The sequence below is a fragment of the Muscardinus avellanarius genome (assembly GCF_963383645.1).
Source record: "Muscardinus avellanarius genome assembly, chromosome: 1".
NCBI classification, from domain to species: Eukaryota; Metazoa; Chordata; class Mammalia; order Rodentia; family Gliridae; genus Muscardinus; species Muscardinus avellanarius.
The window spans coordinates 5,102,263-5,128,900 of NC_137786.1; the positions used below are offsets into that span (position 1 = coordinate 5,102,263).

The window sequence follows — 26,638 nt, forward strand, 5'->3', positions numbered from 1 at the left end:
CTCACTGAGTTGCTGAGGCTGGCTTTGAACCTGTGCGATCCTCCTGTCTCAGCCTCCAGAGCATGGGGATTACAAGCATGCACCACCAGGCCCGGCCTTTTGAGGGCTTTTATGGAAGGATGAGACAAAGCATGGTATAATTTTAAATCAGACCAAGGGAGAGGATTGTACCCAAGTTAGTTTGGTTTCCTGACATTATATCTTCTTTTTAACAGAGGAGTTGTAGCGTCTAGTATAACTAAGAAAGAATGAGAGAATTGGAGGTCACCCCAGGAGCAGGCTAAATATTGAGTAAAGAAATGCTTTAGGGGCTGGCCTGATATGCCCAACTATAGCTACATTTTCACCTTGGGCAATAGATACTGGCCCCAGTATCTATGAGGAACTGGAAGTCTGAAATCCCACCATAAGGATTGACCAAGGCTCTTTAGTATTAATTCAGGTGGTGGGAACCTAGAGGAATGGCCCTGGAACTTATCACTGGAACCTGGATCTGGGTACCCCAGGTCCCTTTGGACCTGGGGGTGCTCAGACTTTTAATGGTCCCCCTTGCACCATAGGCAGGGCCTTGGAGGGCCTTTCCAGCCTCGAGGGCATTCATGCCAGAAATGGCCTTGCTCTCCACACTTAAAACAAACTTCAGCCTAGGCTTTTGTGGGATTAGTGCTCAGCCAGAATTCTTTTATGGAATTTATCCTTCTATTTCTCCCTTTCCAAGTCCCTATTATTATAAACTTAATTAGCAGCCTGCAGCAGTGATTTTAAGTTAAATTTGTTTGACTTTTATGGCCTCCCCTTCTACCAGGTAAAGAATTGAGCAACCTGAATGCCTGAACCTATTTTGGGGGTCAGTGGTATAACTATCAAGGTCCCTTTTAATTTATTTAAACTCAGCCAGTAAAAAAACAGCTTATGGACAGATTGAACTCTAAACTCCCCCTCCCCCACACTACAGTCAGGGTAAACATTCCTCTTGGCTGCTTCTCTGGGGCTACCCACCCCCTCCCCAGTGAGTACTGTGGTCATACTTGAGTGCAGGAAAAAAAATGAGAGCTTTCATAGTTTTGGGGTCAAATTTTTCCTAATTTTGGAAAATGCATATGAGGACATCCAGTTTCCTCTTTGGATTGCTGGGATCCCTCTAAGAGAGAGAGGGTGTGATTGGAGAGTGTGCAGAAGATCACCCTCCTTCCTTCCACACTGTGAAACTGAGTGACCCAGCCAGGGGCATCCAGCTGGGAACCTGTGTGCTTGGACATAGTGAGATTGGTCTCACTGTCCACTGGGAGGTCTCTACAGGCGTGAGACTTTCCACTCTTGTCTCTGCCCCACCTCACCTCTCCCTGCCTGTTGCTTGTCCTCTATCTGAATGATGTTCTTTATAAATAATAAAACACTGCAGTCCTCAAAAATACTCTCATTAATTTACCTCCCTGAAAATGTACCACAACTTTGGTGGAAATAAAAATCCAAGGATAACAAGAAGTCTGAAGTGACCACCCACAGACATTCTTTCTTTCCAGTTTCTACCCTTAGGGCTTTCCAATGAATACCTGAGCAGTGTCTGCCTATGAATGCAGTTGTTTGTGGCAACGTTTGCAAGGTGCTGCTTGTCTCCTAGCAGGCATGCCTGGCTTATCGCCCTGTACTGCCCCTGCTGTTTTAGCAAGGGGTGATGGCTGACATCTCCTGTTTTGGGGTTTTCTGGAGGTAGACGATGGGTATTTTTCAGATTTAACTTTTTATAGAGCTTTTTAAAAGAGTGTACCATCTTTGATGGGGGCAGAATGTATGGGCACTCATTTGGACCTTACAAGACAATAGAGGGTTTCCTTGAAGCCTCAACAATGACCAAACACTGGCCCTGCTCCCCTTACATGGGCAGTAGGCCCTGAGGATCTTACCTCTGGAGGGTACAGATCCCAGATCATAACTGGCAGCCACTAAGCCTCTTTAGTAAGCTGGGAGGAGGTTCAAAGTCCCTTCTTGTCCCCCTACACTATTTAAAGGGGTTACTTCCTGGAGGGGATTCAACCACGGGCTAGTTCCAGAGGTCCCCATGAACCAGAATTGACTCCCAGACACTGGACAATCACGGTCATTCTGGGGGAACTCCTTATCGCTCCAGGAAGGTACATACCTTTTGGAGTGCAGTGGTATTAGGACCACCATTAGCTGGAACTGCCGTTGTCTCCAAAGATAGAGACCCCCATGTTGAGTGCCAAAACTGTTATGGTGAAACTGTTATGGTGTTCCTGTTGGGCTCCAAAACTGTAACAGTGTGAGATGTAGCCACAGGTTCAAATAAGTTACTGAAGTTTTTAGATAAAGAACAGTTTTATACCAATAATCTTCTGACCAGACTAGATCTGCCCCTTCTGGAGCAGGTCTTTTGATGTGGGGATTCCTTCCTGTAGCCCTGCCATATCTCTGGTACAGACCCCAAGCCTTTTGTTACACCCAAAAATGTGTTAAGTGATTATCAGAGTCAGAGATCTCTTGAAGGCTTGTGGCATCCTCCCACATCCTTGGGGGAATTTTTGCTTTAAAATGTAAAAGACCCTGGGTTCCCTTTTGTTTTCTTGCTAATCACCCTTGGTGCTAGGAACTCTGGAGGGTCCCTTCCCTGTCTGAGTGCCTACCTACACCCAAGCTCTAGATTTCTAATACCAGTTATGTTCAAATAAATTTTGAAGCCATTTCCCAATACTGGCACAATACCCACTTTTTTTTTTTCTGCGGTACTGGGGATAAAACCCAGGGGCATTATACCTCTGAGCTACACTCCCAGACCCATTTTTTAAAAGTCTTTTTATATTTATGTATTTATGTATTTATTTATGTATTTATTTATTTATTTATTTACAGTACTGGGGATGGAACCCAGGGGCATTATACCTCTGACCTACACTTCCAGACCCTTTTAAAATTTTTATTTATTTATTTATTTATTTATTTATTTATTTATTTATTTATTTACGGTACTGGGGATGGAACCCAGGGGCATCCTACCTCCAAGCTACACCCTTAGTCCTATTTTATTTTATTTTTAAAAGTCTTTTTATTTTTTGAAACAGAGTCTCACTGATTTGCAAAGGGCCTCGCTAAGTAGCTGAAGCTGTCCATGAACCATGATCCTCCATCTCAGCCTCCTGAAAGCTGGGATTACAAACACACTTTTTAAGTCTTATCTTTTACAATTCATTTCTAGCTTCCTCAAGCCCTCTGTAACTTGCTTAACCTTCTGAGTTTTGTTCTCATCTTTCTCTTTCCTTATGGAATAACTCAATCACTTAGACATAATACTGCCATGTAAAATCTTTTCCCATCTAAAAACATTTTCTTCTTTCTTTTAACCCTCTTATTAAAATACCTCTTTATATCAATAAATATCTCTTTTTACTTATTGGATTTTCTTGTAGTAAAAACAATCCCCATAAATATCTTTTAATTTTGATAAATTATCCTTTTAGGAAAGATAAAGTACTTTATGTGCCAGTATTGAAATATTTGCTTTGGTATTAATTTCAAAACTGTAAAACGTAGTCAGGGCCTGGATGTTGCGCAGGCACTGAGGCAGAGAGGGGAGGCAGTTATTACAAAGTTCCCCTCACCAAAAGTGATTACTAAGTACACAAAGACTTGTAGCCCAGGGACTTCATATTTTAAAGACAAGTTTCCATAATAAATAACTTCTAGCAGATAGGCTAAAACTTCCCAAGGACGCGGGAGGATGGTACAGCCCATGTGACCCCTGACTTAGTTAACCAAGTAACACATCTTGGTCGTAGCAAAGGCTTGCACCGAAGATAATGGTCAGACTCACACATGCATTGGATCAGGAGCAGATGGAAAGACTATCCATTGGTCAAGCAAGATGGGAGATGGTAAATCCTTATAATCATACCAAAAGGCCTTCACCAGAGATAATGGGCGGGCCAACACCTACATTAGGTCAGGATCAGATTGAAAGACTATTGGTTAAGCAGGATGGGAGATAATAAATCCTTATAAAAATGTTCTATGTTCAAAAACTTCGTGTCTTATTTTCAAGGCACTCCACTGTGTCCCTCTGATGTAGTGCTTTAATATTTGGTCCCTTCTTTCTACCTTTGTAATAGTAAAATTTTCTTAAGCTTGTAGCAGTATAGTTCTGGCTATTTTTTTCTAAACCAGCTAATAACAAGAACCCATGTTGACATCTCAAAGTGTTACACTTTATTTTTTTAGTAGTTGTTAATCAAAACATAGCCTTAAAAAATTTAGCCTTTTTTTTTTTCTGCAGTGGTAGGGATTGAACCTAGAGGCATTCTACCTCCAAGCTACACTCCCAGCCCTATTTTTTATTCTTTATTTTGAAACAGGGTCTCACTAAGTTGCTGAGAGCCTCACCAAGTAACTGAGGCTGGCTGTGAACCTACGATCCTCCTATCTCAGCCTCCCAATATTTAGCTTTTTATATAATCACACATTAATTGAAAGTTTTAACTCAGTAATTTATATTTAGTTAATGTCCAAAAGAAGGCAATCTTAATCTGACTTTACCAATGTGAAGAATATATTTGATAGACTTGGATATATTGTCTTTTGCTAATGTTAAAAGCCAAGAATACTTTATATTTAGCAGTTGACATTTATCAATTTAACTCATATAATTAACAGATTTTTAAGGATAAACATTTATAAAAGCTTATACCATTTATATTTACCTAATTTACCAATTTAGTAGCTGATTTATTTATTTAATGAACTATGGATGGAATCCAGGGGCATTCTACCTTCAACCTGCACCCCCAGCCCTATATTTTATTCTTTATTTTTAATCAGGCTCTCACTAAGTACCTGAGGCTGGCCAGGAACCTGTGATCCTCCTGCCTCAGCCTTCCAAATACTAGGATTACAAGTGTGTACCACCACACCCAGCTTAATAGCTGTTTTAGATTATTTATGAAAACCAAGGTGTTAAACAAGCATAGTTAGTATTTCAAGCCTTTTTCCCTGTAAAACAAAATACCTAAATGAGAATGTTCTTTATACTTTAAAACAAAAATAGACAGATACAATCCCAATTGGCAAGCATCCTAAAAAAGAATCATGTAAATAATTTTTAATAATATCTTTTATTCTTGTTTTTTATCGGCAAATTTGAGTTAACTTTTTATTAGAAATGAAAATGAGAAATGAAAGGTATTTGGACCCATTTAGTTGTTTTTATTATTTTGTTTAATTTATTAGTACTTATTTATTTGCTAACCAATTTTTGGTACCATAGAGAGACAATATGCTCCTGGCTCTCAGTCAATAACGGCTTCTTAAACATTTAAAATCAAAGAGAACATATTTTCTTAATATTTGCTGCAAGTTATTTCAATCAGGACCTTGTATAACAGGATAGACAGATGTGATGTGTTGAAAATAGGATCTCTGTCACCTTGTCCCAGATTTAATCCCTTTTATATAGCCACATACAGTGTAGTACAAAGAGTCACATCATCTTTTAAAAGGATTATTGGAAGACCACTGAGCTGGCAGAGGAAACAAAGCTCTGCCATCTTTACTCTCTATTTTCCCCACAGCCAGCTCAGGAGGCACCATGATGCTGTTGGGGTGCCAAAGATGTTGGGGTGAGTTCTCGGCTCAGGAACTCGGGGTCTGCAGGGTCCTTGGCTAACGTGACGGAAAAGAATTTGAGCACGCGCCAGTTAGAGACATAGACAGAGGTTTATTGGGGGAAAGGGGAGGAAATACACATTCAAGAGAGAATGCAGGCCCCTCAAGATGAGGAAGGCATTTTGGGGAGTTCAGGGTTCTCTCCTTATAGGGGACTTTTGTGAGGGGTGGGCTAGAGAAGGTGTGTGAGGATGAGCTCAGTCTGGTAGTCCCAAGGCGGTTTATGGTGGGCAGGTGGTCTGGTCAGCCTTAGGGTGGATGATCTTGGGTTGATTGGGGTCCTCATTAGTTGATCGACGAAAAAGCTAGGATATCCTAAATTATAGGTTTCTCGGAAATATTGTTAACTCTAGGATCTACAGGTTTCCCAGGAATTTATGATAGTCAGGCCTGGGAAAGAGAACTGGTTTGTAGACTAGAGGCAGAAGCACTTCAGCTCCAGGTTCTTATATCAAAGTTATATTTTTACTTTTCCTTCCTGTCTGTCTCCTTTCTACCTATTTATTCCTTCTATCCTACATCAATGCTAATATTGTTTCAAAGTTTGACCTACCCATTCCCACACCTTAATATCTAATATTCCCTCCTGGGAGGACCAAGGGCATGCTTTTGTAACCCAATTTAATAATTTCCTTATAGTCTGCTGCTTGACAGAAGCTCCCCCCTTGCTTAAGTAAATAGCCAAAGTACATTGATGGGCTCTATGAGAAAAATTATTTTCTATATTACCCAACCTTGAAAATTTTAACCCTTTCAATCTGTTCACAACCTTGCCAGCTACAGGTGTGCGATTGACTCACTGAAACTCTGTGGTGGTCTTGGAAACTCCGAGGTTCCTGTCCTACCCTGGAACGCCACTTTTGGCAGACCCTAGTGGGCACTGCTTGCTTCGTGGTCTCGCCTTGGAAGGTTGCTGCTCCAGGCTACCACCGAAAAGTTTGCTCCCTAATTCTGCCACAGATGGAGCTGCTTTAAGCAACTACCAAAAAATTGTCTTCTCACACAAAAATGATGTGGAGTCAGATACGATATATTGGAGACAATTATATTTAATACTCGGGGTTGCTGGGGAGGGGTTAGCTGACAAGTATTGCTTTTATAGAATTAATTAATTAATTTATTTATTTATTTTTACAGTACTGGGATGAACCCAGAGGCATTCTACCTCTGAGTGACATCCCCAGCCCTATATTTTTATTCTTTATTTTGAAACAAGGTCTCACTGAGTTGCAAAGGACCTCACCAAGTAGTAGCTGATGTTTCCCTTATTCCCAAATTTGTCTCCAGCTTTTCACATATAAGAGAACGCATACATCTGTTCATTTTTGTTTTTGTTTTGAGACTGGCTAATCTCACTCAGCATAATATTTTTCTGTTCCTTCCATTTTCTTGAAAATGACATGATTTTGTTCTTATGGCTGAGTAAAATTTCATTGTATGTATATACCACATTTTTGTAATCATTCATCTGCTGATGGACACCTAGGCTGGTTCTGACATGTGGCTATTGTAAACCGTGCCACTGTGAACATGGATATGCAAGTATCACTATAATATTCTGACTTCAGTTCCTTTGTAAAGATGCCCAGGTGTACTACTACTGAGTCAAATGGTAGTTCCATTCCAAACTTTTTGAGAAACCTCCACACTGATTTTCATAGTGACTGTCCTAGTTTGCAGTTCCACAACAGTATATTCGAGTTCTTGTTTCTTTTTTGGTCTTTTTTTGATGTATTTATTGGTGCACTATAGTCTAATATAATGCAAATCATGTTGACAATGACATACATGCACACACTCTTGGTGCCCCCCTTCCCATTTCTCTCCCTCCCAATACAGAGTACCCAGATTGATGTTGGTATATATTCACATGTATATACATAGTCTATGGTAGTATTTCTTTTTTCTTTTTTTTTATCATATTGAAAATGTCCCCCCCCCAACAACGAGTGTCCAGGTTTTAAGCATGCTACATTCATATTTACACATTTGGATGTAGCTCCTCCATTAATCAACCTCAGCCTTCTTCATCTCTTACCCTTCCCTTTCAGCTTTGCTGAGGTTTCCCCTCCATTATCTGGAGTCCCTCTGGTATTCCTAATAGTCCCTAGTTTGGGCGTATTAGAGAAAACATATGTCCCTTCTCCTTCTGTGCTTGGGTGATCTCACTTAACATAATGTTCTCCAGGTCTTTCCATCTTCTTGTGAATGGCATGTTTTGTTCTTCTTTATAGCTGAGTAGAATTCCATTGTGTGTATCTTCCATAATTTTGCAATCCAGTCATCTGTTGATGGGGACCCGAAGTCTTCTTCCACCCCTGCCCTTAAATCTCCTCCCTGGCTCCCCTGAGGTTTCTCCTCATCATCTGGAGTCTCTCTTGTATCCCAATTACTCCCTATCCTGCACATATTAAAGAAAGCATGTGATCCTTCAATTTCTGTGATTGGCTAATCTCACCTAATGTTCTCCAGGTTCTTCCATTTTCTCAAAAATTATGTAATTTTATTGTTCTTTATTGCTGAGTAGAATTCTATTGTGTGTATTTCCAATAATTTTGTAATCCATACATCTGTTGATAGACACCTAGGTTTATTCCATAGTTTGGCTATTGTGAATTGTGCTGCTATGAACATATGTATGCATATATTACTGTAGTTCTCTGGTTTCAACTCCTTTGGAAAGATACCTAGTAGTGGTATAGCCAGATAATATGGTGGGTCCATTCCTAGTTTTCTAAAGACACTCCACACTGATCTCCATAGTGGATGAACTAGTTTGCAATCCCACCAGCAATGCAGAAGAGTGCCTATTTTCCCACATCCTCACCAACATTTGTTGTTATTTGACTTCTTTATGCTTGCCATTCTGATTGGAGTTAGAGGGAATCTCAGTATAGTTTTTATTTGCATCCTCCTGATTGCTAATGATATTGAACATTTTCTCATGTATTTTTTGACCATTTGTATCTCCTCTTTTGTGAAATATCTCTTTAGTTAAGCTTCCTATTTCTTGATTGAATTATTTGTTTTTCTAGTATAAAGTTTTTTAATTTCTTTGTATAGTCTAGATAGTAGACCTCTGTCAGAGGGATATCTGGTAAAGATCTCCTATTCCATAAACTTTCTTTTTAGATTCTTGATGATTTCCTTTGATGAGCAGAAACATTTTAATTTTATGCTACCTCACTATTCTTGTTTTAATTTTCTAAGCTTTGGGCATCTTGTTGAGAAACTTTCTAACTGTGCTTACATGTTGGCATGTTGAACCTTTGCCCTCCTCTAACAGCTTCATAGACTCTGGTCTAACTTCCAGGTCTTTGATCCATCTTTAGTTAATTTCTGTGTAGAGTGAGAAGTAAGGATTTAGTTCCAGTTTCTACAAGGGAATCTTATTGAGAAAGTTTCTCCCAGTACTTATATGTTGGAGTGTTGGTCTTATGCCCTCTTCTAACAGTTTCAAGGATTCTGATATAATTTCTAGGTCTTTGGTCCATCTTGAGTTGATTCTTGTGTAGGGTGAAAAGTTGGGGTTTAATTACATACTTCTACATATGGATAACTAGTTTCCCAATACCATTTATTGAAAAGGTGTCTTTTTTCCAGTGTACTTTCAGCACCTTTATCAAAAATCTTTCATTAGCTGGGTGTGGTGGTGTACACTCATAATCTCAGCATTTGGGGGCCTCCAAGGCCGGGATCAGAGCCTGCCGAGGGGTGGGCCGGTGCTAGGGCCAGCAAGGCCGGGATCAGAGCCTACCATGAGGCAAGGCTGGTGTTGGGGCCTTCAAGGCTGGGATTGGAGCCTGCTGAGGGGTGAGGCCGGTGTCAGGGCCAGTGAGGCCGGGATCCGAGCCTTCCATGAGGCAAGGCCAGTGCTAGGGCCTCTGAGGCCAGGATCAATCGGACCCTGCTGAGGGGTGAGGTTGGTGTTAGGGCCTGCGAGGCCGGGATCTGAGCCCCCTGTGAGGCAAGACCGGTGCTGGGGCCTCCGAGGCCGGGATTGGAGCCTGCCGATGGGTGAGGCTAGTCCCAGGGTCAGCAAGGCCAGGATCAGAGTCTGTTGTGAGGCAAGGCTGGTGCCAGGGCCAAGGAGGCTGGGATCAGAGCCTGCCATGAGGTGAGGCTGGTGCTGGGGTCAGTGAGGCCAGGATCGGTGTCTGCCATTTGGTGAGGCCATAGCTGGAGCCAGCGAGGCTGAGATAGGGGCTAGCCTAAAGGCAAAGCCAGTGCTGTGGCCTATGAGGCTGGGATCGGAGCCTGCCATGAGGCAAAGCCAGTACTGGAGCCAGTGAAGCTGGGATCAGAGTCTACTGGGTGGCCAGGCCAGTGCCGGGTCCTTCAAAAGTGGGACCAGAACTTGCAAAGAGGCATACACAGAGAAATATCACAGAAAATAAAAAAATCAGATGCTCTCCCTAATATGCAAAACTAGGAAGAAATGGGTAATAGGAGGGAATCTAGTGGAAGAAGGGGCCCTACGGAGGAGCAATTGAGGTGACCAATCAGAGGGGATGGGATGGGGGAAGATGGAATGTCTTTAAAGCACATGATGTACATAAATAAATATATCAATGATAAACACTAAAGCAAGCATGGGATGGAGGGAGGGGAGGGAGTGGGATGGGATTGGGTAAAGGTTGATTAGATGATGTGTATTTGGATATCCTAACAAATCTTGTAATCCATTGTGATGTTTGACTACAATGCACCAATAAAAATATATTAAAAAAATAATCCCAGCATTTGGAAACAGGGTCTCTTAAATCAACGAGGCTGGCTTCAAACCTGCATGATCCTCCTGTTTCCGCCTCCCTAGTGCAGGGATTACAAGCATGCGCCACCATGCCCCCAGCATTTGGGAGGCTGAGACAGCAGGATCATGGTTTGAGGACAGCCTCAGCTACTTACTGAGGCCCTTGGCAATGCAGTGAGACCCTGTTTCAAAATAAAGAATAAAAATTAGGGCAGGGGGTATAGTTCAGAGGTAGACTGACCCTGGGTTTAATCCCCAGTACAGCAAAAAAAAAAAAAAAAAAAAAAAGTCTTTCATTGATGTAGCCCTGGTTCCTCAGGGGTTGGTTTTGTTCACCAGCACTTTTTAAGGACTTTGATGATTTCACTGGGTTGTGAAACAATTGGTACAAAAGTTATTCAGAGCTGTTCTCTTAAGGACTGTGAGATTCATAGGGGTAGCCACCTTTCAGTGTATCACACATGGACATTAAAGAGAAAACTCAAGCACAAAATACATCCTCTTAGCGAGTTTCTCATTTCTTTTCCCTCTTTGCCGGGTATACACAGCCAGTATGGTGTGCCAGAAGAGACGATCTTAGAGTCAGGCAGATTTACACTCAGCCACTTTTTATTCCTGGAACAGATTTTAACCCACTCTAAGTCTTCATTTCATCCCTGAGGAATGTGGGTGATGAAGCCCCAGGCCCCAGATCCTTTATTCAGACTAGAACAGGCTAGTGGTTTTAAAGCACTGGCGATGTTGAGAGCCTCCTGAAGCCTTCAGTGTTCTTTAATTCAGTGTATCTGTTTCACATTTCATATAGCCTTGGGTTGGTGTTCTGGCTTTGGTCTGAGAGTGAATCCGTACAAGCGAGGCATGGTGGAATATGCCTACAATCCCAGTATTTTTGAGGCTCAGACAGGAGGATTGAAGGTTCAATTCAGCCTTAGCAACTTAAGCCCTCAGCAACTTAGCAAATCCCTGTTGTAAAATTTAAAAAATAAATAAAAAGGGCAGGGGGTATAGCTCAGAGGTAGAATGCCCCTGGGTTTAATCCCCAGAAGCATGCACACACACACACACACACACACACACACACACACACACACACACACACCAAGACATTTAAAACAGATTTGATTACAGAAACGCACCTTTTACTTCTTTATAAATGTGTTTCCATTTCTTGTTTCCTAAGGAGCTTGGTTTTCCCATTCCTGATTCGAGGAGGAAAGGCAACACCACTGTATGTCACTATGCTGGCGGGCATGTTCTGCGTCTACAATGGCTACCTGCAAAGCAGATACTTGAGCACGTACGCAGTGTATTCCGACGACTGGATAACTCAGCCCTGTTTTCTAGCAGGTGAATGAAAATCCACAGGGTGAGCTCCGGCTCCACCTCTGCCCTTCAAATCTTCACCTTCCTGTCCATGCCCCACTAGTTTCTGGTTAGAAAGCCCCAATACTTGAGAGAACAAAGACCCATGGCATTCATCCCCAAAGGAGAGTCCGGCTGTCCAGGCACAGCTGGGGCCGGGCCCACCACCCAGGCAGGCAGCATGGCTACATCAGAATGAGAGCCTATAAGGAGCACCAGGCGCCTGAGTCCCAGCAGAAGGAGTCTGAGGAGCTAGCTGCTGACCTAAAACCTGCCTTGGCCCTTCTGCGGCTTCCTCCCTAATAGGATATAAAGCCAGGATGGTTGGGGAGCCGGCAATGCAGGTACCTTTCTATGGCGACACTAACCGTAATCAACTTCTTGGTTTGTGAAGTGTTTAAATTTTTTTTTTTTGGGGGGGGAGTGTGCCAATTAGTGTGAAGTCATTGGTTCTAGTTATGTTTAAGTTCTATTTATAAACTTACAAGTTCTCAGCCAAAGTGAAAAGAAAGCATTAGCAATCAGAAATATTTGTAAGAGCATGAACAAGACTTCATCCCAGGGGTCTTATCTATAAGGGTAGCTTGTCTGTGTTTATTTGCATGTCCTTGTAGCGTTTAGAATGGCAAGAGACTGCAGGTGTAGCTTACCCTCCATGGTAGTTTACCAAATCTGCACCTGGTCTGTCTATGTCCAAACCATCCTCCAGAGCTTCAGTTACAGCAGCAAGTAAGGCCGGGCGTGGTGGGCACGCTTGTAATCCCAGGACTTGGGGAGGCTGAGACAGGAGGATTGCGCAGGTTCGAAGCCAGCCTCAGCTACGTAGGCTCTCAGAAACTTAGTGAGACCCTGTTTTCAAATAAAATATAAAATAGGTCTGGGAGTATAGCCCGGAGGTAGAAGAGCCCCTGGGTTCCATCCCCAGTACCACCAAAAAAAAAAAAAAAAAAAAAAAAAGCAGCAAATAGTGACCCTGTGCGCACTCTGATTTATTTCTCTGCATCTGTATGTGTAGCAACAGAAAATCTAATCTTTGCATAGTACTCATGCCAACATACCACTTTCACATTTCTTAGTTATGACTTTTCACAGAATTAAAAATTTATTGAAAGCCAGTGTCCTTGTACCCGAGAACTGCCGCGGTGTAGACTCTTCATCTCTGTTGGGTGAATGTCGGGCGGGAGGGCTTTTGCAGATGCCCGCCTCCCTGGAAATCTGCACCTCCGTGAGACGCTTGGCTCCGTGGTGCCAGGTATGTGGTGGCCCAGGTAATTCCTGGTTACCTACTCTCAACCAGCGAGTTGTCTTCTGCCCCAACGACCAGAAGACGAGGAAGAGCAGGCTGCCGTGGTTTGTGGGGAACATGCTTCCTGGCTCCCCTCGGCCCGGGAGCAGATGCCTTCGGCAGCCAGCACTGGCCCAGACCTCCATCTGGCAAACGGCCAGGCAGAGACTTCAGCCACCTCACCATGCCAAGGGCCCTGCAGTGGGCGAGGAAGAATGAGAGGAAGGGGATTGTCTGTCCGTAACCAAGAGACATGGATTTTAAATGCTTCTTTGAGATTATCACAGAAATTATTTCTACCACGAATTGTTTGGATACTTTTGATAAGCAACAACAAAAGAATTCTGGTCTGTAAAGTGAGAGTCATTGAAAGCAGCTTCTCAGAGAGACAACATCACCTGGAGGTACCTTCAGGCTGAACACAAGGCACTGATAAACTGTATACCAGCCTCTTGACTTCTCTGCCACTGAACGGAAGGATTTGAAAGGAAAAATATATATATATGCCAAAAAGAAGCAACTGACATTTTATATGTATTTTTCATTGAATTTATTATTTTGTGAGGAGACTAGACATGAAATTACATGGATACTTAGTTACACTTAAGATACTTACTATTCCTAGCTAGGTGTGGTGGTGCATGCCTGTAATCCAAGTATTTGGGAGGCTGAGACAGAAGGTTTGAAGGTTCAAGGCCAGCCTCACCAGTTTAGCTAGACCTTCAGCAACTTAGTGAGGGCCGTTTCCAAGTAAAACAGAGGGGTGTAGCTGGAGGTAGAATGCCCCTGAATTCAATCCCAGCACCACCCCACACATGCACATACACAAAACATAGTTACTATCAAGAAGTAAACAAATGCATCTAACAAAAACATTTCTCTTTTGTGTGTGTGGTACTAGGGATGGAACCCAGCAGCTTTTCTACTTCCAGGCTATACTCCCAGACCTTTTTTTATAGTTTATTTGGAAACAGGGTCTCACTAAGTTGCTGAGAGCCTCACTAAGTAGCTGAGGCTGGTTTCGAACCTGTATGATCCTCCTGTCTCAGCTTCCCAAGTGCGGGGATTACAAGCATGCGCCACCACGCCTGGATTTAACAAAAATCTTTCTATAGCAGTCAAAGTGGTTATGCAAAAAGATTTGTCAACCTAAGTAATAGAGAGGGATTCCCCAAAGAACAAGTGTGTGTGTGTGTATGTGTGTGTATGTGTGTGTGTGGTGTGTGTTTGGAGATGGATTATCATTGCCATGGGACTAGAGTACCATCATGAACTAACAGACATATTCAAGGCAGTTGAAGTTAAGAGAAATTTTTAAGGGCATAATGAGAATGAGTAAGTCAATGATCATTGGCCTTGAGAATTAATACAAATGTGACAGCAGTCCAAGGCCAAATAGTCCTTTGAGATATATGTCATTGTAGAAGTATTTTCTGGATCAGGCATGGTGACTGTTCACCATGGCTCAAGGCTGTGGGTCCAGCCGTCTTTTGTGTTAGCTCTTGTTAGCGGGCACTAAGGTGCTATGGTCCCCTCCCCCGTGACATCCTGGATTTGTTATTTGTTTCTGTTAGAGCTTCACAAAAGTGACTCCATTTTGACCCTGAGCACTTTCACAGGTATTTTACAAAGCTTTTAAGATCCTTACAAATGCAATTAAATGTTTGGTTTCTGCCGTGTGTGCTGGTGCACACCTGTGATACCAGTACTACTGAGGCTGAGACAGGAGGATGTCAGGGAAGAGGACAGCCTCGGCAACATAGCAAGACTCTTCACAACCTATCAAGGTCCTCGTTTAAAGCAAAAAAGTAAAGAAAAGGCTGGGGATGGGGGTACTTTGAAAGTAGAATTCCCCTTGGTTCAATCCCCACGCACACACACAAGCTTAGCTGCCCACACATCATGGTTCTCTTCAATCTAAGCCACACAGGAAGATTAGCTGCCAGAAGAGAAGTTAAGTAAGCCAGCGTGGCATGTGGCCAATGCGATTCTTCCTAGAGCCTTGTCTTGGGAGCCAGATCACTCGGGGTGACATTCTGAAATCCCCAAACTGTAGTGAGTTCCCTGTGAACTGTGGGTCTAAACAGTGACGTATAAAACCCACTACAACACCAAGAAGGGGCTGCTTAGATACAAGAGCTGCTATGTGGCAAAATCAGAAGGAAGAAGTCTTGAAACCCTTGCTGTAGAACGGAGGCTTTTCATGTTCCTGTGACTGAGAAAGCATCTCATTCCGCTGCAGTAAGTGCTGGACAGTTGGCAACGAGGCCACCATGAGTGCAAATTCCTTTAGTGTCGAGTTGGAGCACTGTAGGGCTTCCCCTCTCAGAAAAGTCAATTCTTTTAAAATCAGAGTTACTCCTTTTCCAAAGCATGTTGATAGGTTGCCCTTTATTATTGAAATTAATCGAGTGATGTTAAGTCTCCTCTAAGTGACCCTAGAATAGTTGAAAACCCTAGAATAGTTGAAAAACGGGGAAAAACCCTCAGCTGCTGAGGATTCTGGGAAGAGCCATGCAGCTGCCGGCCGGATGAGAGCCAAGGAGGAAGAAGGGGCTGAGGGTGCGGACCAAGGAGTGAGCAGTGGTGAAGCCAGGGGCTTGCGCTGAACTGCTCAGATGCTGTCGAAGGTTAGAAGGGCTTCAGAGCTCTGCTCAGGGAGCCCCGTCCTCTAGGGGCCCACGTGTGTCTAGTCATGACCCCAGATATGGGTCCTCCCCTTCCCCTGATCTGGAAGATGTAGATGGAGGTCTACCTGTTGGCCAGCGCCACAGTGCTGGTAATGCCTGTGCCCGCGTCATAAGTCTAATTTGGTTTCTTCCCTTTTTTTTCTTTTCTTTTCTTTTTTTTTTTTTTTTGTCCTGTTCAGGTCTGGCCCCAAGAGCATTCAACCTCCCAGGCACACAGGCAACCCTATTTTATTTTTTATTTGGAAACAAAATTTCCCTAAGTTATTAAGAGCCTCGGTAAGTTGCTGAGGCTGGCTTTTAACCTGCGATCTTCCTGTCTCAGCCTCCAAAGTACTAGGATTGCAGAACCGTAAGTCCATTTCTGATCCAACTTGTCATCCCAAAATCTTTTGTGTGTGTGTGTGTGTGTTACCAAAGACTGAACCCACAGGCATTCTATCTGAGCTATACCCAGCCTATATTATTTATTTATTTATTTATTTATTTATTTATTTATTTAGCAGTACTAGGGATTGAACCTAGTGGCATTCTACCTCCAAGCTACACTCCCATCCCTCTTTTATTTTATTACAAAACAGGGTCTCACTAAGTTGTGGGGGGGGGCTCTCTAAGTAGCTGAGGCTGGCTTCGAACCTTTGATCCTCCTGTCCCAGCCTCCCAAGTACTGGTATTACAAGTGTGCTCCACCATTCCTGGCTATTTTTTATTTTTAAACAGGGTCTTACTAAGTTGTGGAGGGCCTCACAAGGTTTCTGAGACTGGCTGTGAACCTGTGATCCTCCTGTCCCAGCCTCCCAAGTACTGGGATTACAGGCATGCTCCACTTTGACTGACACATTCTAAACACTTTTGAGGCCACCAATCAGAGCATTTCGAATGGACTGGATCACTTGTCAGCACTGGGGAGTTAACCTTGACTTAGCATGCTACACATGGTTCTCACTGCCCACAGGCTTGCGACTGCTGTCTTGTGCTAATGATGATGGTTTCAAGGACAACATTCGTATGTTTCTTAAATCCTGCAGTGCATTAACCACAATGACCTTGTGGGGTTTCTGTTCCTTAGGTTTCGTCTTGTGGTTAACTGGCATGCTAATCAACATCCATTCGGATCATATCCTGAGGAATCTCAGAAAACCAGAGGGAACTGGATACCAAATACCCAGGGGTGAGTACTGAGGGTGGAAACTTTCTGTGAAAGTTGCACTGCACGGTGCATGCTATGTTAGTCTTGTGAACACGAGTGGCTCACAGCGTGGTAGTTACTCGCTACGAGTTACCAGAGTGCAGCACTATTATGACTGTTTCATTAGAATAATGAGGGAGCCTCTAGAACACCTGGAGCAGCCCTTCTGGCCACCGCCAGCCACCAGCCACCAAGCCCCCGCCCCGAGAGTGGCCTGCAAGGGCCTGCCTCCAGTCCTCCCTCTCCATCCCTCAAGTCCTCGTCCTTGGGGTGTGCCACAGTTGCTGTCCAGCGTCAGGGCTTTTTCTGGGGCCCCTCTCCTTCCCCAGAGTGCGCCTGCTCTCTTCCCAGGAAATATGGGCTCGAGCCTCACCTGCAGGCTGGGTCAGGCCTCTCCTTCCCAGTGACCTCCCCAGCGCATCCCAGCAGGACTTGGCCCTGCTCAGGCCTCTGCGAGGATCTACTCGCGAAGGAGTGGGTCTGCGCTTGCCACTGAGCATTTGGTCCCTCCCTGAATGTGGAGGGTCCTCCTTGCTAAGCCCAGTCCTTGTCTCCCGTTCCCTTCCTCGCACTCCATGCTTGCACAGCCTTCCTCAGCAGGAGCCCCCGTCCGTGAGGTGGTGAGTTGAAGTCTTTTGGCCATGATTGTGGATTTGCTCCTTGGGGTAAGGAGCGAGGCATCAGTACAGGCGGACCGTTCACCATGGAAGTTGCGATACAAACGGGAGAATGTAGCGTGGAGTGAGCTTCAGCAGCTAGTATTCCTGGGCTGGTTTTCCACAGTGGAATCAATGTTCTGCACCTAAGCACACGGGGCCAGCTCTGGGGTCGGTATTTCATTGGCAGCGAATGTGCGTTTGCTGTGTTTCCATCTAGGAGGCTTGTTTGAATACGTGACGGCAGCCAACTACTTCGGGGAAATCACGGAGTGGTGCGGCTTTGCGCTCGCCAGCGGCTCTCTTCAAAGCGGGGCCTTTGCGTTCTTCAGCTTTTGCGTGTTATTTTCCAGAGCAGTCCTTCATCACCAGTAAGTTTTCAGCACCATTTATAATTTGTTCTTTGACTTTCATATAACAATTTCAGGTTGGCTTTTGGAATGCTAAGGCTGATTTGCAGGGGGCCAGATCCCAGCCTTGCCTCAGCTGAACAAGTGCAGAAGCAAGCAGAGGCTCTGGAGCACATCTGTTCAAGACTCGGAGCCACATCTGCACAGCTGTTTTCTCTACCACATTCTTAGCCTCTCTGAATTTATGGTGCTGGAATCCCTGGCCAGGTTCAGTCCCAGGCAGGGGATTCAGGGATTTGAAGTGGACACACATTAAAACTAACAATTTTGACAGAGCAGCAGCAAGGGTACAGACGTGCGGTTTCTGGAAGCCCTGAGATGGGGTGACTCTCAAGAGTTGGGGTTCTGCATCGTGTCTGTGATACACATCAGCAAAAATGCCAGGGCTGCTGATGCTGTGGGTCCGGCAGAGATGGCGAGGTTGACCTACTTCAGAATTTATCATCTCTTTGGAGGAAAAAAGACAAAAGTGGGAGCCAAAAGGAGGATAGATTGATGTCACGGTGCAACAGAGAGAGTGCCCTGTTTAGAAGCCAATGCCTAGGTGCCTTCCCCAGTTCCCTCCTGTAATAATAATAATTATTATTATTGTTATTATTTTGCAGTGCTGGGGATGGAACCCAGGGGCATTCTACCTCTGAGCTACATTTCCAGCCCTATTTTTTATTCTTTATTTCGAAAAAGGTCTCACTGAGTTGCAAAGGGCCTCACTAAGAAGCTGAGACTATCCACAAACCGTGATCCTCCTGTTTCAGCCTCCAAAATGCTGGGATTACAAGCGTGCGCCACCGCACCCGGCTTTCCTCCTGTACTTAAAGATGCAAATGACTCTCCAGATGTGGCAGTGCACACCTGCAATCTCAGTGCTTGGGAAGCCGAGTCAGGAGGATAGCAAGCTCTGGCACTGGGAGAGTTTGAGTCTGCACCTCAACACTGCGGGGGTTTACACAGCATCCTCCTGCCATCCCGGGTCTCACATCTCTGATATGCCTGCTTCTTTGCTGATTTTTGCTCTCCTCTGCTCCGCTGCTCTTTAGAGCCACTGCTGCACCATGCCCTTCCTCCTAAGGAAGAAGTGGCCATGCCTCTCTCTGTGGGGCGCCTAGCACAGCATCTCACAAGCAGCTCTTAGGAACCAGCTGTGATGAGGGGCTGGATCCCCAGCACACCTGTGGGCACTTTTAGTAAACAATGCATGCCTCGTCACTTCTGCTGTCTCCTGTGGCCACTTTGTGAAACCTCCATGGGTTATCACTGACTGACCTTGCTGGAAAGGCTCCTGTCACTCTGTCACTCGGCCTTGTCCCGCATGCACTTCGTCCTGGGGCCTGGCCAGCTGATGGGGCACTTTCTCTCTCTCTCTCTCTCTCTCTCTCTCTCTCTCTCTCTCTCTCTCTCTCTCTCTCTCCCTCCCTCCCCCCCTCTCTCTTTTGGTGGTACTAGGGTTCCTAGAAACCCTTCTACCTCCAGGCTACACTCCCATACCTATTTTATTTGGAAACAGGGTCTCTTAAGCCAGCGCGGCTGGCTTTAAACCTGCGCGATCCTCCTGTCTCCACCTCCCAAGCGTGGGGATTACAAGCGTGCGCCACCACGCCCGGCGTTATACATCATTTCTAAGTCTTGTTTTAGATACATGCAGATTCATGTAGATACATAAATATACATTTATGTGGATGCATTTAGATTCATGATATAGATAAAACTGAGCTCTATATTTGAAATACCAAGGTCTTTATTACTATTTTTAAAATCTCAGTATTCCTTTATAATGAAAAACATCATTACTTTTTTTAGCTTCTGTGAAATGTTTCAATAACAAACTGATCTCTCTCTCTCTCTCTCTCTCTCTCTCTCTCTCTCTCTCTCTCTCTAGGTGGTATCTGGAGAAGTTTGAAGATTATCCGAAGCTCAGAAAAATTTTAATTCCATTTTTGCTTTAAGTACGTTGCCAATGAACTTATCTTCAATTGGAAACGTTTCAGTGGCCTTTTTCTAGAGACCATAAAAATGAATTAAACATCTGTCATTTTCCTGCCTTTTCATTGTTCTCAGGGTATGCTATAGGGTTTCTCCCCCTAGTAACCTTGTAAGCTACCTAATTATAAACTGTTCAAACTGAAGAATGCAGGTCGAGGGATCACGCTGCACACCAGGCCATGAATCTTGAACTCGAGGTAATTACAGCTGATGGTTTCTCTAGTTTGGAATCTGCTTCTTTTGGTGGTATGTGGCGAACTGTGTCCCAGACCAGAATTCACAGCTGTCTTTATAACCTGTAGGGAACAAGGCATTTCACAGTTCCTTTTATGGCCACCTGCAGTGATTCTTTCAGGGCCTAGGGGAGCATTGCCCCTCTTCCCAGGATGGGCGTCCTCCAGCTGGGCCAGCGCTGCTCTGTGGCTGCGCGTGGGCTCTGCCTCTTCATAAGCAGGGGCCAGGAGCAGAAGTAGAAATGACGAGGCCCGGGGTTTACTTTGCCACCACTAGTGGTGAGGGAGGAGGACCCAGGCCCACCACATTTCTTCCCTGCTTTCCGTCCCTTCCCTGTGCCCCTTACCAGCTGCACTTCCCAGCCAGGGCCTTCCTCCATGTTCCAGTTTTTACCTTCAAACTGTATTCTGTGTGCTGGTACTTTGTAGCATCTATTGTTGTTTTAATTTGTGTGTGTATGTGGCACTGGGGATGGAACTCAGAAACATTATACCTCTGAGCTACATCCCCAGCCCTATTTTTTTTTTCTTTATTCTAATTGGTTTGCCTCTGAATGTCACTTGGTCTTTTGTTTTTGTTGCCTTTAAGATTCTCTCCTTGGCTTCTACATTGGTCAGTTTGACTATTTTATGGCATGATGGGCCTCTTTTATGATCTTGCCTAAAGGGGGTTCTATAAGTTTCCTGTACCTGTGTATTGACCTCTTCTTCTATGTTTGGAAATTTTTCTGCTATTACTTCTTTGAAAAGATTGTTTATCCCTTTGGTTTCACCTTCTATTCCCTCTTCTATGCCAATTATTCTTAGGTTAGCTCTTTTAAAATGGGCACATAGTTCTTCAATGTCCAATTCATGCTGCTGAATTGTTTTTTCTAAGTTATGTACTGTGCATTTGTTTTTGGAGTGATCATCTTCTAGGAGTGAGGTTCTATTCTCCATGTGGTCTAATCGATTGTTTATCGTTTGAATTGATGCCTTCACTTCAGTGATTGCACCCTTTATTTCTTTCAGGCTCTCTCTAAATTCTTTTCAGAAGTCCTGTATTATTTCTACAATTACATTTTTTATTTGACTTCCTGGAGATCCCTGCAATTCTGTGTCGTCAGGTTCTGCTATTGTGGGGTTGAGGGAGCTCATTGCTTCCTTTTGATTTCTTTCATGATTTCAGAAGTTTGTATCTGTTGCTTTTGATAGATTTCTCTCAGTCTTTAGGTGTCAGCTGGTATATCCAAGGGCAAGCTGTGTTGTATTCAACAGTGAAGGTTGAGTGAGGAGGGAAGTAAAGGAGTAAGTGGAAGAATAGGGTAAAGCCACAGATAGAATCAAATAGAGTGAGAATATGAGATTGTTAAGATAGTATAGAGTAGAGATTAGAGACAGTGGATATTTAGTAGTATTTTAGTAACCAAAGTAGAGTTTTTAGTGTAGTGGTATGAAGTGGATTTAACACAAGACAAAGAAGAGAAAAAAAAGAGAGAAAAAGAAAAGAAAAGGGATGGAGAGAAGAGAGTAGGTAAGCATAAGGGAAGAGGCTTGGGAGAGGGATTGAAAATAGAGCAATCAAACAAGCATACACACACACACACACACAACAAACAAAACAAAAACAAAATAATGCAACCCTACAAATATATGAATATTCAGCAGATGGGCCTCTTCAGGCTCTCTGTGCAGATGCGGAGTGCCACAGGCACCTTTCCTGCTCAAGCCTGGTTCTCTGAGTCATTCTCAGTGTGTGCAGATGTCCGCTATCAACGGGGCTAGATCTAGTGTCAAGCACAGGTCACGCTCCACGCTCTCCACAGATGTGGAGTCTCAGTCTCCCTGCCTCAGTAGGTGGCAGATGCCTCTGAGACCAAACACAATCTAAGGGTCTCTGTTCTCTACAGCTAGGGCTCTGCTGGTCCAAATCCTCCTCATTCACCACAATTGTGATCTGTGGATGATTACCAGGGGAAGAAATCCTGCCCTGTCTCACATCTCACTGCCCTCCATTTCCTCAGAAGCATAGCTAATTAAGTAGTGTGAATCCTGATATTTAAAGAGATTAGTAAAATTACAGCCAAAAGCCCAGTTGTGTTTGCTAGTGTGAACAGCTGCAGTAACCTCAGCCCTGGGATCTGCTTCCCCCTGCTTCGTAACGCTGGGTCCTTTAGATCTCCCAGTGAGAACTGCACAGCATTCTTCATACAGTCCTTGTGTGTTTCTGTTAAGGATTTTCTTAAGGTTTTATTTTTAGATACTTGATATTCTGTTTATTGTGAATGAGAATTTGTCCACATTACCTTTTTCAGGAGTTTATGTATTTATCATATCCAGCTTCTGCTAAAATGCATTTATGAAGTCTAACTTTTCCCTTTTCCTATTCTTGGGATATTCACTTTTGCCCTCATAATCATTTACAGACATATTTTTGTGTGCGTGCATACGTGTGGTACTGAGAATTGAACCTGGGAGCATTTTACCTCTGAGCTACACCACCAGCCCTATTTTATTTTTATTTTAAAACAGGGTTTCACTAGGTTGATGAGAGTCTCACTAATTGCTGAGGATGTCCTGGAACCCATGATCCTCCCTCCTGCCTCAGCCTCCCAAGTACTGGAATTACAGGTATGCACCACCACACCTGGCATTGACAGATGTCTAGTCATCTTTTGAAACATCGAAATCTGCTGGTTTTGTGGCCTTTTCCTTCTTTTACTGGTGAGAACTTGGGGAACGATACTGAATAATAGACATGACTGTTAGGATTCCTGTGAGATTTCTGCAGAAATGACATTTTTGTATTACTGTTTTGAGCACTCTTATTTTCTTATGTGATTATTGGTTACATCAACTTCAAACATTAATAAATGCGCTCTTTAGAGGACATTTCATATCTAACCGTAACATTCTGCCTCTGTTCCCTGAAGAGCACATGCACAGCTCAGAATGCAAAATGCAGTTGGTCCTCTCCAAGAGTTCCCACAGTCTTAATAGTTCCAGCATTGCAGAAAAGTTCCAAAGTCTTAAGCCCCAAATCTATGGGATTCAAGGTGAACTCTTGTGTGCACCTGTAAAGACAATGAAAAATAATATAAAAATCAAGTTGCGAAGCCATATACCTTCCCAAAGGGAGGAATAGAGTCATAGAAAGAAGAAATGGGGCCAAAACAGCTACAAGATCTGGCAGGGCCAGCATTTGCCTTTGCAGCTCCACTCCTGGCATCCAGGCACATGGTGGTGAGCCATGACCTCCAGGGACCTTGGCAGCCCCACTTCTGCGGCCTGGCTGATTGCAAGGGGCAGTTTAGTGCCTCCTCCAGCCCGGCTCCATGGCTCCCAGCTAGCAGCCTTTCCTCATGCTGTGCCATATTTTTGGCATTTTTAAATCTCAGGGTGTTTTATTGAAAACTTGGCTCTGACCCTTCCACATGTTGGCTGGCTTCCTGGGCCTTCCTTTGATTTTCGGGGGGAACCTCCATGGCTCCCTTTTTCTAGCAAAGCCAGCATTACTTGGGCTTCCAGCAAGTAGTCATGCCCCCTTTAGTCATTGCTTCTGGGGCCTTTTTAATCACCGTTGCTGGGCCTGCTGCCACTGGCCCTAAGTCCATCTGGGCCTTCTTGGCCCCAGCTTCATCTGCCGCCTCCAACATGACCATTCCTGGCCCTGACTCCATCATGGCCCCCGCTTCTCCTTCCTTTCAGCCATGTTACTTCCTTCCATGACGTCATCTCTCTGGGCTTCAGCTTTATGCATACCTCTCTGACCAAACTGCAAATCTTTAAAATCTCTCTGCTTTCATTTCCGCTCCCAAGATTTCTTGTTTGCTGAATGTGGACATCCATATCCATAAGGCAGTTTGGATATTTTACTATTTTGAGATTTTCTCCACCCATTTAATCATCTTTAAATTTGGCCTCACCCAAACTTTCAGGACACGGGAAAATGCAGATAAGTCATTTGCCGAAGTGTAGCACTCACGGCCCCTACTCCATTTCCCTACGGAGTCTTCTTTGCCACGCCAAATCTCCTGAGCACAGCTTTTCTAGCCACACGCTGGCCCTTCCAATTTCCTCTCACAAACCAGTTTCAAAGAGTCACAATTCACATGGTCAGACTTAGATATAGCAGCAACCCCACTCGCAGTTTCATTTTCTGTATCTACTAGCATTTCTGCACCCATAACAAACATCTGATCATGTAATTTAGAAGAAAGAAGATTTATTTTCTTATGGTTTTGGGCTCAGTCTGTGTGAGCCTGGGGGCTGCAGATCTCAGGACATGGCAGCAGGGGGAGGAGGGAGGGAGAGCGTATGGTCTGTGCTCCTCACACCATGGAGGCCAGAAGTGGGGGAGAGAGAGCAGGGGGAGGAGGAACCTTCCATATAATCCCCAAGACTGCACCCAGGTACCCACCTCCTTAGCCTTATCTTCCCGGCCGTCTGGGTACCACTCAGGTAAATCCATTACAGTGGTTGTATCCACTTCTGAGAATACAGCCCTCATGACTCAGTTAGCTCCAAACACTAATAAATGAGCTCTTTAGGGGACATTTTATATCTAATCACAACACCCTTTGGGACATGAGTCACCCCTCAACTGAATACCCTGCCAGCCCGTTAGCCACTCAGTGGCTCGCTGTCTGCTATCAGGCTGACTGGCATGTAGAGCAGTGCTTGGTCATGTTCAAGAAACTCTTACGCTTAGCAGTGGCCCTCAGGTGCAAGAGTTGTGATGTCAGCAGCTCTATGATGCGTATTGTAATTATTGTATTACATGACTATTATTGTTAATCTCTCACAGTGCCTAATTTATGAATTAAGCTTTGTCACAGATATGTATGTGTTTGAAGAAAAACAGCATCTATAGGGTTTTGAGCAATCCACTATTTCAGACACCACTCCCTAGTGGTGTCTTGTAAGGCACCCATGTAAGTAAGGGGGGACTACCATATATTTTTTCTATTAATAAAATAGAGAGCCAGGCATGATGGCACACACCTGTAACCCTAGGATTTGGGAGGCTGAGACAGGAGGATCATGAGTTAGAGGATAACCTCAGCAACTTATTGAGACCATCAGCAGCTCAGTGAGATTCTGTTTCAAAGAAAAAAATAAAAAGGGCTGGGGGTGTAGCTCAGAAGTAGAATGCCCCTGGCTTCAATCCCCAGTACCACAGAGAGAGAAAGAGAAAGGGAAAGAGAGAGAGAGAGAGAGAGAGAGAGAGAGAGAGAGAGAGAGAGGCAGAGGCAGAGACAGAACGCAGAAAAAGGCAAAGCTAAAATTAATGTAAAATGGTCTCCTTTCACAAAGATGCTTCATACCCAAATCACACCAGCAATCTCAGGTAGTTTAATTCAGTTTAATTTTCTACCACACGACGTTGCTTCCTCTCATCATGCTGCTCTCTGACACACATGCCAAAGCAGTGTTTGGAGTGTCAGATAACACCAGTGTTCAAGGCCTGTCATCAGGTGCATTGTCAACAAAAGCAGCAGCGGGTGTCAACATACTGAATCGCTACACACCGAGCATATACACAGGACACTGTTTCATTGACAAAAACCAGCAGCAGTCTGGACACCACCCACCCGGCAGTTCAGGGTTGGCCTTTCTACCCATTTCCCACAAGCAAATGCCTTCATAGCTACAAATCCTACATGGATTCCTAAATAGAATCAACCCCCACTCAGTCATGGCACGTTGGCATTTTCCCAAGATACTGCCTGGGCGGCATGCTAACGGAAACTGCAGCTCACCAGGCTGATTTCAGAGGCCACGCCACAGACGACACAAGGCCAGGCGTGCTCCTCAGCACAGCAGGGCTCTGCCGGCCCTCGCGGCTCACACGGCAGTTCTCCTGGACCTTGCTGCCCTGCACCACAGCCGGCCAGGGGCAGAGCACACAGAAGCCATCCGTCCACCACGGTACCCCTCGGACCCAGTAGGGTTCCCGGGACATAGCCAGGGTTCAAAACACATTTGCTCAACAACCACAACATCGCCATGCTGCTTCTTCCCTGGATGAGAAAACAAGGTGAAAAAGGAAAGTCCTGGCAGGGACATGCAGCCTGGGGTGTGGATCAGGCCGCACCAGCGCTCGGCTGTCAGTGTCTGTGGCCACGGGTCATCCACATCTGTTTCCCCAAACACCACCACGTGTTGTCAGATCCGTAACAAGCTTGTAACCTCTGACTTAAAATTCACTTCAGCAGCCGGCTGGGGGTCAGGTCTAAGCCCCCGCTGCCTGACGACTTACTCGGTCACAGCTGGCCCTCTTCCTGACAAGGACTTCCCAGATGCCTTCCACTCTGCACGAGCTTCTCTCTCAAACCATCTCCTTTCCTGACTGCATCCTCAGAGAGGAGCCGTGCCCAGCCGTAGTCACTGGACACTTGGCAGAACTCTGAGCCAGCAGCCGGCTTCTCCGC

The 26,638-nt window shown here is 44.5% G+C and overlaps 1 protein-coding gene across 1 annotated transcript in view; it reads left to right on the forward strand.

The window, feature by feature from the left end:
- Positions 1-19,955, forward strand: part of SRD5A1 (steroid 5 alpha-reductase 1) — a gene marked incomplete at both ends in the record, with an annotated part of 54,296 nt that extends 34,341 nt beyond the window's left edge. The window contains 4 exons of the mRNA XM_080695758.1: positions 11,604-11,770; positions 16,827-16,928; positions 17,823-17,973; positions 19,889-19,955. Of these exons, the coding sequence (XP_080551884.1) occupies positions 11,604-11,770; positions 16,827-16,928; positions 17,823-17,973; positions 19,889-19,955 (487 nt within the window). The remainder of the gene's footprint in view (positions 1-11,603; positions 11,771-16,826; positions 16,929-17,822; positions 17,974-19,888) is intronic.
- Positions 19,956-26,638: the final 6,683 nt, after the last annotated feature.